General features: G+C 40.5%; 1 protein-coding gene across 1 annotated transcript in view; it reads left to right on the plus strand.

The window, feature by feature from the left end:
• LOC309553089 (vomeronasal type-2 receptor 26-like) overlaps window positions 1–2,269 on the plus strand; it is a gene marked incomplete at both ends in the record, with an annotated part of 50,406 nt that extends 48,137 nt beyond the window's left edge. Inside the window, one exon of the mRNA XM_082253988.1 lies at window positions 1,362–2,269. Within this exon, the coding sequence (XP_082110114.1) occupies window positions 1,362–2,269 (908 nt within the window). The remainder of the gene's footprint in view (window positions 1–1,361) is intronic.
• Between the last annotated feature and the right edge of the window lie 13,028 nt (window positions 2,270–15,297).

The raw sequence follows: 15,297 nt of genomic DNA on the forward strand, positions 1-15,297 counted from the left end.
GCGATTTCAAATTTGCATGGCATTCTTACCAGCAGGTCTCATCCCTGCACCAAGCAAGAGTAACTGCGAGGCCTTGGTTACGGTGTTCAGGCACCACCTTCCACAAAGGCCCAATTTTTGGCACTTGTATAGGACATGCTATTTCAAATTGCATGGAATTCTTACCAGTAGGTCCCATCCCTTCACCAAGCAATAGTAACTGCGAGGCCTTGTTTACGGTGTTCAGGCACAACATACGGCAAAGGCCTGATTTTTGGCACTTGCATAGCACATGCGATTTCAAATTTGCATGGAATTCTTATCAGCAGGTCCCGTTCCTGCACCCAGCAAGAGGAACTGTGAGAGGTTGGTTAAGGTGTTCAGGCACCATCAACAACCAAGGCCCAATTTTTCTGCACCTGTAGGACAAGTACATGTGATTTGAAATTTGTATGTATATTTGTATATGACATTTTCTGCTTTAGAAATGTCAGTATAGCTGCAGCAGGCTACATACATCGTAGAGATGCACTACTTTACAGGCACATTCAGGGGACCCCCCAGGCACGATATTTGAAGGATTTTTTCATTTTTATAGTTTCACTTTAAGCCTCATTAAAATCAGTAAATCAGTGCTTCTTTAAAAACGATCGTTTTTTAAAACTTTTTTTTCATTGCTACATGTTCCCCAGGTCAGGACCCGGACCCATACACTTTTTTGGGGCAATAACTTGCATTTAAGTCTTCAAAATGAGGACGTTTGATTTTCGAGGTTCGAGTCCCATAGACTTCAATGAGGTTCGTTTGTTCGAACAAACTTTACCTCTGTTCGTGGTGTTCTGGTGTGAACCCGAACCGGGGGGGGGGGGGGTGTTCTGCTCATCACTATTTATGAAGAAAGCTTATTTATTTGCACAATTTTACAACTGAAACAAAGATTTTCTTCCCCAAAACTTTCGGTCTGTTTTTGTTTATTTAACAAAAAGTTAAAAACCCAGTGGTGATGAAATACCACCAAAAGAAGGATATATTTGTGTAAAAAATGATAAAAATGTTGTTTGGGTACAGTGTTGCATGCCTGAGTAGTCATCATTTAAAGTTTGACAATGCTGAAAGATGAAAATTGGGGTAAAAAGGGGTAAAGGTGTCATGATGTAAATAGACATGTTATTATGATACAGTTTTACATTGATTTTATTAAGATTGCACTTTTTAGGCCCTTATTAGGAGGGTACTTGGAAGCCCCCAAAATGTGTTCCCTTCTACTGTATGTGGAAATAAATATGGTTTAGAGTGGGACCCCATTTTAAGCTGTGGATTAGTGTACTCGTGACAGGTTATTTTTATTACTGCATTTTATATCAACTTCTTTATCTTTTTAGACAAAGGCTCATGCCAGAAGTGTCCAGAAGACCAGTGGCCAAATGCCCATGACCAATGTGTACCAAAACCTGTTGAATTTCTATCCTATACAAATACTGCAGTGACTCTTGCCATCTTCGTTGTTATTGGATTGCTTTTTGTTGTAACTTTATTCATATTGGTGATTTTCTTTATGTACGGAGACACGCCGGTTATCAGAGCTAATAATCGAGACTTGAGCCTTGTTCTCCTGGTCTCCATCATGCTGAGCTTCCTCTCTGTATTTTTGTTTCTGGGTCGTCCTGTACATATAACATGTATGCTTCGACATACAGTCTATGGGGTCCTCTTCTCAGTAGCAGTCTCCAGCATTCTGGCCAAGACTGTCATGGTCTACCTGGCCTTTAAAGCCACCAAACCTGGAAGCTGCTGGAAGAAGTTTGTTGGAGTGAGGATTCCGAACTGTCTGGTTCTCATTTGTTCTTCATTCCAAATTGTAACCAGTATAATTTGGCTCTCTGTCTCTCCCCCTTTCCCTGAAGCCAATAAGGACTTGTATCTTGATAGAATAATCATTCAATGTAATGAAAGATCTGTACTGGCATTTTTCATTCTTCTGGGCTACATGGGACTTCAAGCAGCTGTGAGCTTCGTTGTGGCTTTCCTAGCCAGGAATTTACCAGATACTTTCAATGAGGCCAAATACATCACCTTTAGCATGCTGGTGTTCTGCAGTGTCTGGATCACTTTTATCCTGGCCTATCTGAGTGTTTCAGGAATCAATACGTTGCTTGTAGAGATATTTGCTATCATATCATCCAGTGCTGGAATTTTAGGTTGTATATTTTTTCCTAAATGTTATATTGTTTTGGTAAAACCAGATTTAAACTCAAAAAGTAATATATTAAGGCAAATGTATCACAGATAGCACCTTTATATACAATAAAAAGTCAATATATATCAAGGGCGAGCCTCTAACGAGGTTATAATGAAATACCAATTGGGGGTACCATCATCCAAAGAGTAAATGAAATATTGAGAGGAAGAATGTTCCCCCTAACAGTCTCCAAAAGAAAATTGGACTATCTCGGTACCTCAGACACAATACACATGGAATAAGATAAAAGGTATTTTATTTATACAAAAAGCAAAAAACAGAATATCCAAAAACAGTAGAGAGAAACACATGGATTTAAAATTCAAGAAAAAGTGTTGAAATATAGTCTAGCTATACATTTGTTACACTAATACTTATTATGGCCTTTTCCACTGCATGGAACCGAACGGTTCGGCTCGCTTTTGTGCTTTTCCACTGCTGGTACCACATGGTATGGTGTAGGAACGGTTCGGTACGGTACGGCGGCGCTTTTCCACTGCATGGAACCGAACGGTATGGCTCTCAAAAACAGTACCACCTTGATTGTGGTTCCAAGAGGTACCATACCGGTACCATATCCCACAATCCTTTGCATGCTGTCACTACTAGCCACTGATTGGTCAGAGAATCCCACCCACCCCGTTGTTATCCCACCCACCTAACTTTAGTACTACTTTAGCGGAAAAGCATACCGTACCGAACCGTTCCAAAACCGTACCATGCCGTACCAGCAGTGGAAAAGCAACCCGGGCCAAGCAGGGCCGAGTAGAGCCGAGCCGGTACTTGCAGTGGAAAAGTGCCATTACGCACTCTAAATGGGAGACAAAAGGTTTAGTGGGTCCTCACTGGACATATACTACTCTACATGTTTCGCGGATAGGTACCGCTTCTTCAGGAGGAACACATTGGATAATGTTTGAAATAAAATGGCAAGATACAAATAATATAGGAAAAACAAAAATACAAAGAAATGTACAAGTGTGTAATATATAACGAGTGAGGTTTAGTACATGGGGGGGGGGGGGGGACACTGGTGCTGCTTACCATTAGAGACCAACACACTAGACTTGATTGAGATGGTTGCACTGCCAACACTCCCCTACAGGGGATGTGGGGGACAAATGCGAGTGGATGCGTTGATGCTGCTTAGCAACTATAGCAGGATATAAATGTATAGACTATGAGTATATATATATATATATACATACATACTGTATATACAAAGCGAAAAGGAAGGAAAGGTAGGGGAAAATATATTAAAGAAAAGAAGGGAATGGGGGGAAAAGAAAACAGAAAAAAGGAAGTGGGGGGGGGGGGGGGAAACAAGAGGGGAGAAGGGGGGGAAGAAACAGGGTAGAGGGAAAGAAGGGGGAAGGGAAGGAGAGAGGGGAAGAAAGGAAAGGGGAAAAACAGGAGAGGAAAAGAAGAATGAGAAGGGGCAAAGGGGAGAAGATGATACATGAGAAAATGAGGGGGGGGGGGGGACTAAGGGGGGGGGGGAGAGAAAAGGAATGGAGGAGGAAAGAGGAGAGAGTGGGAAAAAAAGTTTTTTTTTTAAGAGTCAAGCTTCCATAAGTATTGATACAAAACTGACCTAATTGCACCAAACAAATCACAAATAGCCAGGAGGGGGGGGGGGTGAGAAGAATTTATAGAGGTTTCCAAAGATACATGGGGGGGGGTTATATTATCCCCACATACTGATCAAGGGGAAAAATGGCCAAAGACGACTCATGGTGGTAAGACACGCACTGCTCCACATTGCCCTGGAGATCTCAGAAAAATGGATCCCAGTCAGGCTAAGATGAAGCACCATCCAGATACATATACATAATGGCCAATGGACCCATAATCAATGAAGAAAAAGGTATCCATGAGCTGCAGCTTACCTATATCTCCAATCTTACTGGTGCAAGCTGACATCCACCAGGATATCAAGCAGGTAAAAGCCTGCTTAAATAATCCCCAACCCTGATCCTCCACACTGCGCATGCGCGAGTGCTGCGCATTCGCACTCCAGTCGAGTTCAAGTGCTCAAAAGGCACAAGCCGCAATTCGCGCAGGCAGGGGTGGGTTTCGAGTGTACCTCAAGTACCTCGCCCCTGCTCGGAAGACCACACGCCTGCTGGAAAAGGGAAGAAAGGAGGCTGAGCCATCTTCATAGATCCGTGGGTAAAGGTGTCCTATAGCAGCAGTGTCCCCATAGGAAGAAATAGTATAATCACTGTATGCAACATAGACAATAGTGATAAATATATTTGAAAAATCAAGAAATTTTACTAGTAACCAAGAGATCAATCAAGTGCAAAAAATACCTAATAAGTGTAACCCCCGTTACCTACAATGGGTACATAAACAGAACAGGATTGGACAGGGCAATGTCAGAGCACATCTAAGGGCCAATCGGGAAGGGGGAAAAGCCAAAGCGGACGCAATTGCGACAGTAATGGTTTACAAAAATGGTTTATAGGATAACATCTCATTGAGGCCCGGTGGGGTGGTGGCATTAAGCCTCTCAATCCATAGGATCTCACACTACAAATGGAATTTAACCACCTGAAAATTAAATCTATGGTATAGGCCGATGTGCCAGCCTATTGTGGTCAGCTTTCCATAGGTAGAATAGTATAGATGTTCACCAATCAGTTGGCGAAGCTACCAGGTGGATTAAAATAAAAGTCATTACAATCACATATTATCAAATATGTCTTTTGTGCAACAGTTGGCAGGGGTAAGTGGTGACAATAATTCACCGTTAGGTAATCTATAGGTGGAGCCCTCGAGAACCCAAGGGCAGCGTGGGCATTGTCCACACCGGGAGATACCTCGGGTGCGGTTGGTGAGCAATACTGGGTTCTATAATGACTATTAGTCATTCGGTTCCTAAGAAAATCAGCCCTACAGAAGATCAGCTCTGGGGTTGTGCGGATGTATTTAGGACAAATAAATTAGCTTTAGGTCCAACCCTTGTACATAAAATACTGGCCCTATATTCTACCCCTAAGACACAGTATACACCACAAATCCCTGCTAGACATGTGCGGTTTGTTTCGTTCTGAATCAAATTTCTGACAAATTTTTCCTATTTGGAAATGCAGATGTATCCAAATTTCCAAATTACAATAGTAACAAATTTAAGCATAATCTGAAATAATGAAGCAAAATTTTGGACGAAATTCGAATAGTATTATAATATATTATAATATATAATTATAATATATAATATATAGTAATATATAATATATAGTATTAATATAATTCGAATTTTCAAATAGAATAGAATAGAATAGAAAATAAAGGAATAGAATGGAAAAGAATATAATAGAAAAATAGAATAGAAAAAAATACAATAGAAAAAAAAGGACTAGAATAAAAAATAAAAGAACAGGATAAAATAGAATCAAAAATAAAAAGGAATAGAAAAGAATAAAAAAATAGAATAGAATAGAAAAGGAAGACTATAACCATCTTCTGAAAATTTAATTTCAAATAGAATAAATTGTAATACAATAGAAAAGAATAAAAAAGAAAAAAAATATATAATAGACTAGAATAAAAAAAGAACAGAATAGAAAATAAAATTATTGAACAGAATAGAATAGAAAACAATAGAATAAAATAGAAAGAATATAACCATCTTCTGAAATTCATATTTCAAATAGAATACATTTGAATTTGAATAGAATAGAAAAGAATAGAATAGAAAATAAAAGAATAGAATAGAATTAAAAAAATAATAGAATAGAAAGAATATAACCATTTCCCAAAATTCAAACATAATAAATTAAAATTTGAATAGAAAAGAATAGATTAGAATAGAATAAAAAAAACAATAGAATAGAATAGAAAAAATATAACTATCTTCAGAAATTTGAATTTCGAATAGAATAAATTTGAATTTGAATATAAAAGACGAGAATAAAAAAGAAAATAAAAATGATAATATAACTCTTAGATTGTAAGCTCTAACGAGCAGGGCCCTCTGATTCCTACTATAGTAAAGTGTATATTTGTACTGTCTACCCTCAAACTGTGCAAACTGTCGGTGCAATATAAATCCTATATAATAATAATAATTATAAAACACTAAATTAGAATATAACAAAATAGAATAAACAATAGAAAAGAATAGAATAGAAAAAAATATAACAATATAACAGCTTTCCAGAGTTCAAATTTCGAAATAGAATACATTTGAATAGAATAGATTCCTCCTGTATTACAGTGTATTGTATTTGTACTGTCTACCCTCATATTGTAAAGCGCTGCGCAAACTGTTGGCACTCTATAAATCCTGTATTATAATAATATTAATAATAATTATAGCAGACTAAATTAGAATAGAACAGAATAGAACAAACAATATACAAGAATAGAATATAAAGAATATAACACTTTAACAGTTTTCCAAAATTCTAATTTAGAAAAGAATAAATTTGAATAGAATAGAAAAGAATAGAATGGAAAATAAAATAATAGAATAATAAAAAAAAAAAAACAATAGAATAAAATGAAATAGGAAGAATATAACCATATTCCAAAATTCTAATTTCGAATAGATTAAATTAAATTTTGAATGGAATTTGATTTGAGTTCGAATGGAATTTGAATTTCAATCAATTTGAATTTTACTAATTCGAATTGATTCAAATTCGAATAAAAGAATCGTATTCCAAAAATGATTTAAACAAATTTATGTAAATAACTAATTGAATTGAAACAAAACACATTTTTTGGTTCTGCACAGGTCTAATTCCTGCCACCCAGGTTCCACATATCCATCAAGATTGTCCCCTTCCCCCACTCTACTACTCAATAACTACAGAACACATCACAGCTGCATTGAAGTAAAATCCATCAATCTCTGCAATCCAAACTGGACCCGATAACAATAACCGATCCTTGTTTGTTATGTGTAACACAGCCACATATTTCTTTGCCATTCATGAATAACAAATTCAGATTTTTTAGCTCTGAGCAACTTCAAAGATAATTACGCTAAATCTGATCTCCCGGACACCGTCCCAAGGGGGCTCTCCTGAAAGAAAACATCATGTTTTTATTCAACCGCCTCAAATACCTCGGGATCCGAATCCCTTCTGACATCTCACAACTGTTTTCTATGAACCATTTTCTATTATTGCAAAAGAACAATAAGAACCCAAGCAAACATGTCCATAAGAACCCAACCAAACATGACCATAAGAACCCAACCAAACATGACCATAAGAACCCAACCAAACATGACCATAAGAACCCAACCAAACATGACCATAAGAACCCAACCAAACATGACCATAAGAACCCAACCAAACATGACCATAAGAACCCAACCAAACATGACCATAAGAACCCAACCAAACATGACCATAAGAACCCAACCAAACATGACCATAAGAACCCAACCAAACATGACCATAAGAACCCAACCAAACATGACCATAAGAACCCAACCAAACATGGCCATAAGAACCCAACCAAACATAACCATAAGAACCCAACCAAACATGACCATAAGAACCCAACCAAACATGACCATACGAACCCAACCAAACATGACCATAAGAACCCAACCAAACATGACCATACGAACCCAACCAAACATGACCATAAGAACAGAACCAAACATGACCATAAGAACCCAAGCAAACATGACCATAAGAACTCAACCAAACATGACCATAAGAACCCAACCAAACATGACCATACGAACCCAACCAAACATGACCATAAGAACAGAACCAAACATGACCATAAGAACCCAAGCAAACATGACCATAAGAACTCAACCAAACATGACCATAAGAACCCAACCAAACATGACCATACGAACCCAACCAAACATGACCATAAGAACAGAACCAAACATGACCATAAGAACCCAAGCAAACATGACCATAAGAACCCAAGCAAACATGACCATAAGAACTCAACCAAACATGACCATAAGAACCCAACCAAACATGACCATAAGAACCCAACCAAACATGACCATAAGAACAGAACCAAACATAACCATAAGAACCCACGCAAACATGACCATAAGAACCCAACCAAACATGACCATAAGAACCCATGCAAACATGATCATAAGAACCCAAGCAAACATGACCATAAGAACCCAACCAAACATGACCATAAGAACCCAACCAAACATGACCATAAGAACTCAACCAAACATGACCATAAGAACCCAACCAAACATGACCATAAGAACCCAACCAAACATGACCATAAGAACCCAACCAAACATAACCATAAGAACCCAACCAAACATGACCATAAGAACCCAACCAAACATGACCATACGAACCCAACCAAACATGACCATAAGAACCCAACCAAACATGACCATACGAACCCAACCAAACATGACCATAAGAACAGAACCAAACATGACCATAAGAACCCAAGCAAACATGACCATAAGAACTCAACCAAACATGACCATAAGAACCCAACCAAACATGACCATACGAACCCAACCAAACATGACCATAAGAACAGAACCAAACATGACCATAAGAACCCAAGCAAACATGACCATAAGAACTCAACCAAACATGACCATAAGAACCCAACCAAACATGACCATACGAACCCAACCAAACATGACCATAAGAACAGAACCAAACATGACCATAAGAACCCAAGCAAACATGACCATAAGAACCCAAGCAAACATGACCATAAGAACTCAACCAAACATGACCATAAGAACCCAACCAAACATGACCATAAGAACCCAACCAAACATGACCATAAGAACAGAACCAAACATAACCATAAGAACCCACGCAAACATGACCATAAGAACCCAACCAAACATGACCATAAGAACCCATGCAAACATGATCATAAGAACCCAAGCAAACATGACCATAAGAACCCAACCAAACATGACCATAAGAACCCAACCAAACATGACCATAAGAACTCAACCAAACATGACCATAAGAACCCAACCAAACATGACCATAAGAACCCAACCAAACATGACCATAAGAACCCAACCAAACATGACCATAAGAACCCAACCAAACATGACCATAAGAACTCAACCAAACATGACCATAAGAACCCAACCAAACATGACCATAAGAACCCAAGCAAACATGACCATAAGAACCCAAGCAAACATGACCATAAGAATCCAAGCAAACATGACCATAAGAATCCAAGCAAACATGACCATAAGAACCCAATCAAACATGACCATAAGAACCCAACCAAACATGACCATAAGAACAGAACCAAACATGACCATAAGAACCCAAGCAAACATGACCATAAGAACCCAAGCAAACATGACCATAAGAGCTCAACCAAACATGACCATAAGAACCCAACCAAACATGACCATAAGAACCCAACCAAACATGACCATAAGAACTCAACCAAACATGACCATAAGAACCCAACCAAACATGACCATAAGAACCCAACCAAACATGACCATAAGAACCCAACCAAACATGACCATAAGAACCCAACCAAACATGACCATAAGAACTCAACCAAACATGACCATAAGAACCCAACCAAACATGACCATAAGAACCCAAGCAAACATGACCATAAGAACCCAAGCAAACATGACCATAAGAATCCAAGCAAACATGACCATAAGAATCCAAGCAAACATGACCATAAGAACCCAATCAAACATGACCATAAGAACCCAACCAAACATGACCATAAGAACAGAACCAAACATGACCATAAGAACCCAAGCAAACATGACCATAAGAACCCAAGCAAACATGACCATAAGAGCTCAACCAAACATGACCATAAGAACCCAACCAAACATGACCATAAGAACCCAACCAAACATGACCATAAGAACAGAACCAAACATGACCACAAGAACCCAAGCAAACATGACCATAAGAACCCAAGCAAACATGACCATAAGAACTCAACCAAACATGACCATAAGAACCCAACCAAACATGACCATAAGAACCCAACCAAACATGACCATAAGAACCCAACCAAACATGACCATAAGAACCCATGCAAACATGATCATAAGAACCCAAGCAAACATGACCATAAGAACCCAACCAAACATGACCATAAGAAACCAACCAAACATGACCATAAGAACAGAACCAAACATGACCATAAGAACCCAAGCAAACATGAACATAAGAACCCAAGCAAACATGACCATAAGAACCCAAGCAAACATGACCATAAGAACCCAACCAAACATGGCTATAAGAACCCAACCAAACATGACCATAAGCAATTCTCCTGGCTGGTGTAATAAGCGGAAGTCCGGGATCACCAGCCAGCTCTGTGGGGAGGGGAGGACTAGGCCAGAGGGCAGGGGGGCAATTGCCCCCTGGGCCACTCTGATGTCCTGTAAAAAGGATGCACTGCTTTTGCCACAGACATGCCTAAAGGATTCCTGGTGTAGAGAAGTAAAAAGTCCCCACCGCTGACCTACTGAGTGCGGGATGAAGACAAGGACAGAGCGCAGGCCTCCCCCCAGCATGGATGGTGTTAACTGTGTCTGAGCAAAGGCCAGTTCCATACCCTACTGGAGACTCTCCTCCCCCAGGCAGCCCCAACCCAGCTCCCCCAACCGCCCCCTGCTGGCCAGGTTGGGAACTCAGATTCAGCTGATGAGTAGAGAGTACCTGGAGCAAGGCTTCATCATTGAATGAGGGTCAGGAGGAGGCTGGGAATAGGGAGAATGGGAGGGGGGCCGAGTTGCTGCACCATGGGCCTCTGGTTTGTACCTACCCCCTGGGCTGAAAGTTGCCAGTTTGCCCCTGTATGTTGGTAAGAGTCCTTTTTATTTTCAAAAACAGGCAAACATAAAACAGTGAATACTCAGCATGGAAAAAACAAACACAATAGTCCATCAACATTGAGTTCAGGTGGGGCAAACAGTGCTTTACCTGAACTCACCAGCAAAAATAAATTATTTGTAAACTCCTCGATAAACATACCGACTCTAATATCCCGCTACCTCCAACATATACCACATCTCAAATACACTGCATTCTAATACACCCTTCCCATCAGGGCTGCTGTTAGAAAAAAAACAGGGCCCCATACAGCCTACCTGGCAAGACCCCCCCCACACAGTTTACTATGCTTCAATGATGAATGGGCACAGAAGTGAATGGTACTGATTGCTCACTGTGTTCATTCAGGTGTAGCACTACTCCCATGGGAGCTGCTGAAAGCAGGTTCCCCTGGGTTACCCATAGCAACAACTTGGGAATTCTTAGTATTCTTAGTATTCTTATGATGAGATGGGTGAAGGGATGAGTGGGATACTCCAACTTAGCAAACTATGCACAATCCTGTGGACTTCTAGCTATGTTGAACGCGGCAAGGCCGCTGCTTCACCTTGCCACTGAAGTGAAGTATTTGAAAGGCAAACTACTTGGTAAATTACTTTTCAGGGTTCTACTTGGCACCCCCTTGTGCGCTGACCTTCCATCCACTGACCTCACTGGAGTGGTCCTCTTCCTGGGCAGACCCCTTGGCAAGCCCCCTGGTACTCATGGACACTGTTTTTCCCATATAGCTCTGCCCTCAGCTCCACTGTCAGTTTCTCCAGGACCTCTATGGCTCAGCTCCACACCTGGCTCACCAGGCCGACTGCCTGTGACCACTTTCTCTTGCTGAGAGGAGGAGAGACCAGCCGTAACTCTCCTCCTGGGACCTGGCTTCCCACCAAAGACGCCCTGTCACATGTGCCCTCCATTTTTATGGTCAATCTCAGGATGCACTGCGGTGGTGCCCTCCCACTGGGACTGCCACAAAAGCATTTGTGTCACTGGCCAGGTTTCTTCCACTGTCCAACGTGCTCCCCTATTGGATACAGTGGGGACACTCCCTCAGACCAAGTGACTCACACATGGACACATGTAACAGGCATAACTAACAGATCAGGCTCCCCTAATAAGCAGATGGAGCAAAACAAATGCTTTACCTAGCACCTATCTAGGAGGGTGCTACACAGGAAAGGAAGGAGAGAGTAAAATACATCCCCCTGTGTGCCCACAGCATCTGTTGGAGTCCGGCAGCACTGCGGGGTAGAGGGGTACACAGAGGAGCCCGGACAGCAGATGGAAGGGGCACATGTGCTAGAACCAATCCCCTTGCAGTGCAGCCGGAGAGAGGAAGAAGAGGAGAAGCTGGCAGTGCTACAGTGGGAGACAGAAGAGGATCGGTGTCTGCAATAAGGCAGCACAGCAGGTGCTCCTGCTCAGCAGATATCTGGGCCCCCCTTTTGAACTGATGGGGCCCAGGCCCAGTACAGGAGGGCTGGCTGTACTGCCTTTTCAGTGGCCCTGCTTCCCATCCTTTCTTACCCAAATAAATGGAGGCAAGGTCTCAAATACATAACAGTCTAAAAAACAATATAACATAAAATATAATATAAAATACCACATTATCACTAAAATGAATAAATTCTCTAATTCAAACTGTTTGTTAGGATACTGCTATGTGATATCAAAGGATGACTGCCACCTAATGTCTAAATAAGGGTAATGCAACTAATACTTCCCTATTAAGAATTTAGTTTAGTTAATGATTACCTAGAATGGTATCAAGTAAATTATTTTTTGACATGACTTCCTATCAAGACATCAGGTGTCTGCTAAGATGTTGACATACATATACCAAAAAAAAAAAAACATATATATATATATATATATATATATATATATGTGTGTATAGATATAGATAGATAGATAGATAGATAGATAGATAGATAGATAGATAGATAGATAGATAGATAGATAGATAGATAGATAGATAGATAGATAGATAGATAGATAGATAGATAGATAGATAGATAGATAGATAGATAGATAGATAGATAGATAGATAGATAGATAGATAGATAGATAGATAGATAGATAGATAGATAACCTAAAAATGTTCCAAAAAATAAAATAAAAATATTTAAAAAAAAAATGTGTAGTGGTCTAGAGGTATTTCATGTTTGATTGTTGTCTTCACTCTAGTGGATGTTCTCACCCAAACACTACAAAGGATATATTAGCTAGCCTGAATGGATGTATCTGGACTCACCCCATGACTCACACTTACCCTAGTTCCTCCTGGCTATAGGGACATCCCAAAAAAATAATCTATCCTAGCGGCCTCATAAGAATGGTGTCAAAAGTGTTTATTTTAGAAATCATTGAGAAAACCATTAAGGTCAATATCCAGGTTCAACCCAACTGGACTCAACGTATTTAACCGCTTCTGGACCGCCCGCCGTAGATATACTGGGGCAGGCAGCCCCTCCTGCGCGAACCGACGTGGGGCTACGTCAGTCGCACGCCTGCAGCTAGGGGGCGAGCGCGCACCGCCGGCGGCGCGCTTCTGCCCCCACTCGTCAGCGGGGACTCCGATGCACGGGTCAGGCGGCACCGATTGCCACCTGACACCCGCGATCGCTCCCCGCTGAGAGAGAAGGACGGTCGGATGTTGTAAACACAGCTGACCGTTCTTCTCCCTGGAATGATCATAGAGCCCCTGTGATCCTTCTATATAGGATCACAGGTCTCTATGGTCATTTCACAAGCCCTGCCCCCATACAGTTACAAAAACGCCCCTAGGCTCGCATTTAACCCCTTGATCACCCACAATGTTAACCCCTTCCCTGCCAGTGTCATTATTACAGTGACAGTGCATATTTTTAGCACTGATTACTGTAGTGATGTCACTGGTCCTCCCCAAAAGTATCAAAAATGTCAGTTAGGGGTCCCATCTGTCCGCCGCAATGTCGCAGTCCCGCTAAAAATCGCAGATCGCCGCCATTACTAGTAAAAAAAAAAACAATAAAAATGACATAAATCTTTCCCATAGTTTGTAGACAACTTTTGTGCAAATCAATATACGCTTATTGCAATTTTTTTTTTACCAAAAATATGTAGCAGAAAACTAATTGGCTTAAAATGTTAAAAAAAATTAGATTTTTACATTTTTTTTTTTTTGAGGGGAATGTTATATAGCAGAAAGTGAAAAATGTTGTTTGTTTTTCAGAATTGTCGCTCTTTTTGTTTATAGCGCAAAAAAATGTTTTAAAAAAATCGCACAGGTGATCAAACACCACCAAAAGAAAGCTCTGTTTGTGGGGAAAAAAGGACATCAATTTTATTTGGGTACAGCGTCGCACGACTGCGTAATTGTCCGTTAAAATAACGCAGTGCCGAATCGCAAAATATGGCCTGGTCATTAACCGCTTGCCGACTGCCGTCAGTAGATTTACTGCGGCAGTCAGCCCCTCACAGGCAGAGTGACGTTAATTAACGTCACTAGCCTGGGAGGGTCTGGGGAGCGAGCGCGCGCCCGCGGAGGCGTTCTCCCGCTCCCGCGTGGTCACGGACCCCCCCGCGCGTGTGACTCAGCGATCGTCGGGGGAGAGGGAGAATGTCAGGCAGCTTGTGTAAACAAGCCACCTGTCATTCTCCTCGGTGTAAAAACACTGATCACATGGTTCTACTATGTAGAACCGTTGATCAGTGTTCTTACACCTCAAGCCACAGCCAATCACAGTAAGAATCACGCCCCTAGGGACACACACAGCCCCTCCCTCTCAAATAAAGTTAACCCCTTCACTACCAGTGTATTTTTACAGTAACAGTGCATATGTATAGCACTGATTACTGTAGAAATGTCACTGGTAACCCCAAAAGTGTCAAAAATGTCAGTCAAGGGTCCGATCTGTCCGCCGCAATGTCGCAGTACCGCAAAAAAAATTGCAGATCGCCGCCATTACTCGTTAAAAAAAAACAACAAAAATGATAAAAATCTTTACCTTTGTTAGTAAACGCGATAACTTTTGCGCAAACCAATCAAAATACGCTTTTTGCGATTTTTTTTACCAAACATATGTAGGATAAAACAAATTGGCCGAAAATGTTAAAAAATTTTGATTTTTACATTTTTTTTGGGGGGGAATTTCATATAAAAAAATTTGAAAAATATTGTTATTTTTGCAAAATTTACGCTCTTTTTTTGTTTATAGCGCAAAAAGTAAAAAGCGCACAGGTGATCAAATACCACCAAAAGAAAGCTCTGTTTGTGGGAAA

Source organism: Pelophylax lessonae (assembly GCF_965119305.1).
Source record: "Pelophylax lessonae genome assembly, chromosome: 1".
NCBI classification, from domain to species: Eukaryota; Metazoa; Chordata; class Amphibia; order Anura; family Ranidae; genus Pelophylax; species Pelophylax lessonae.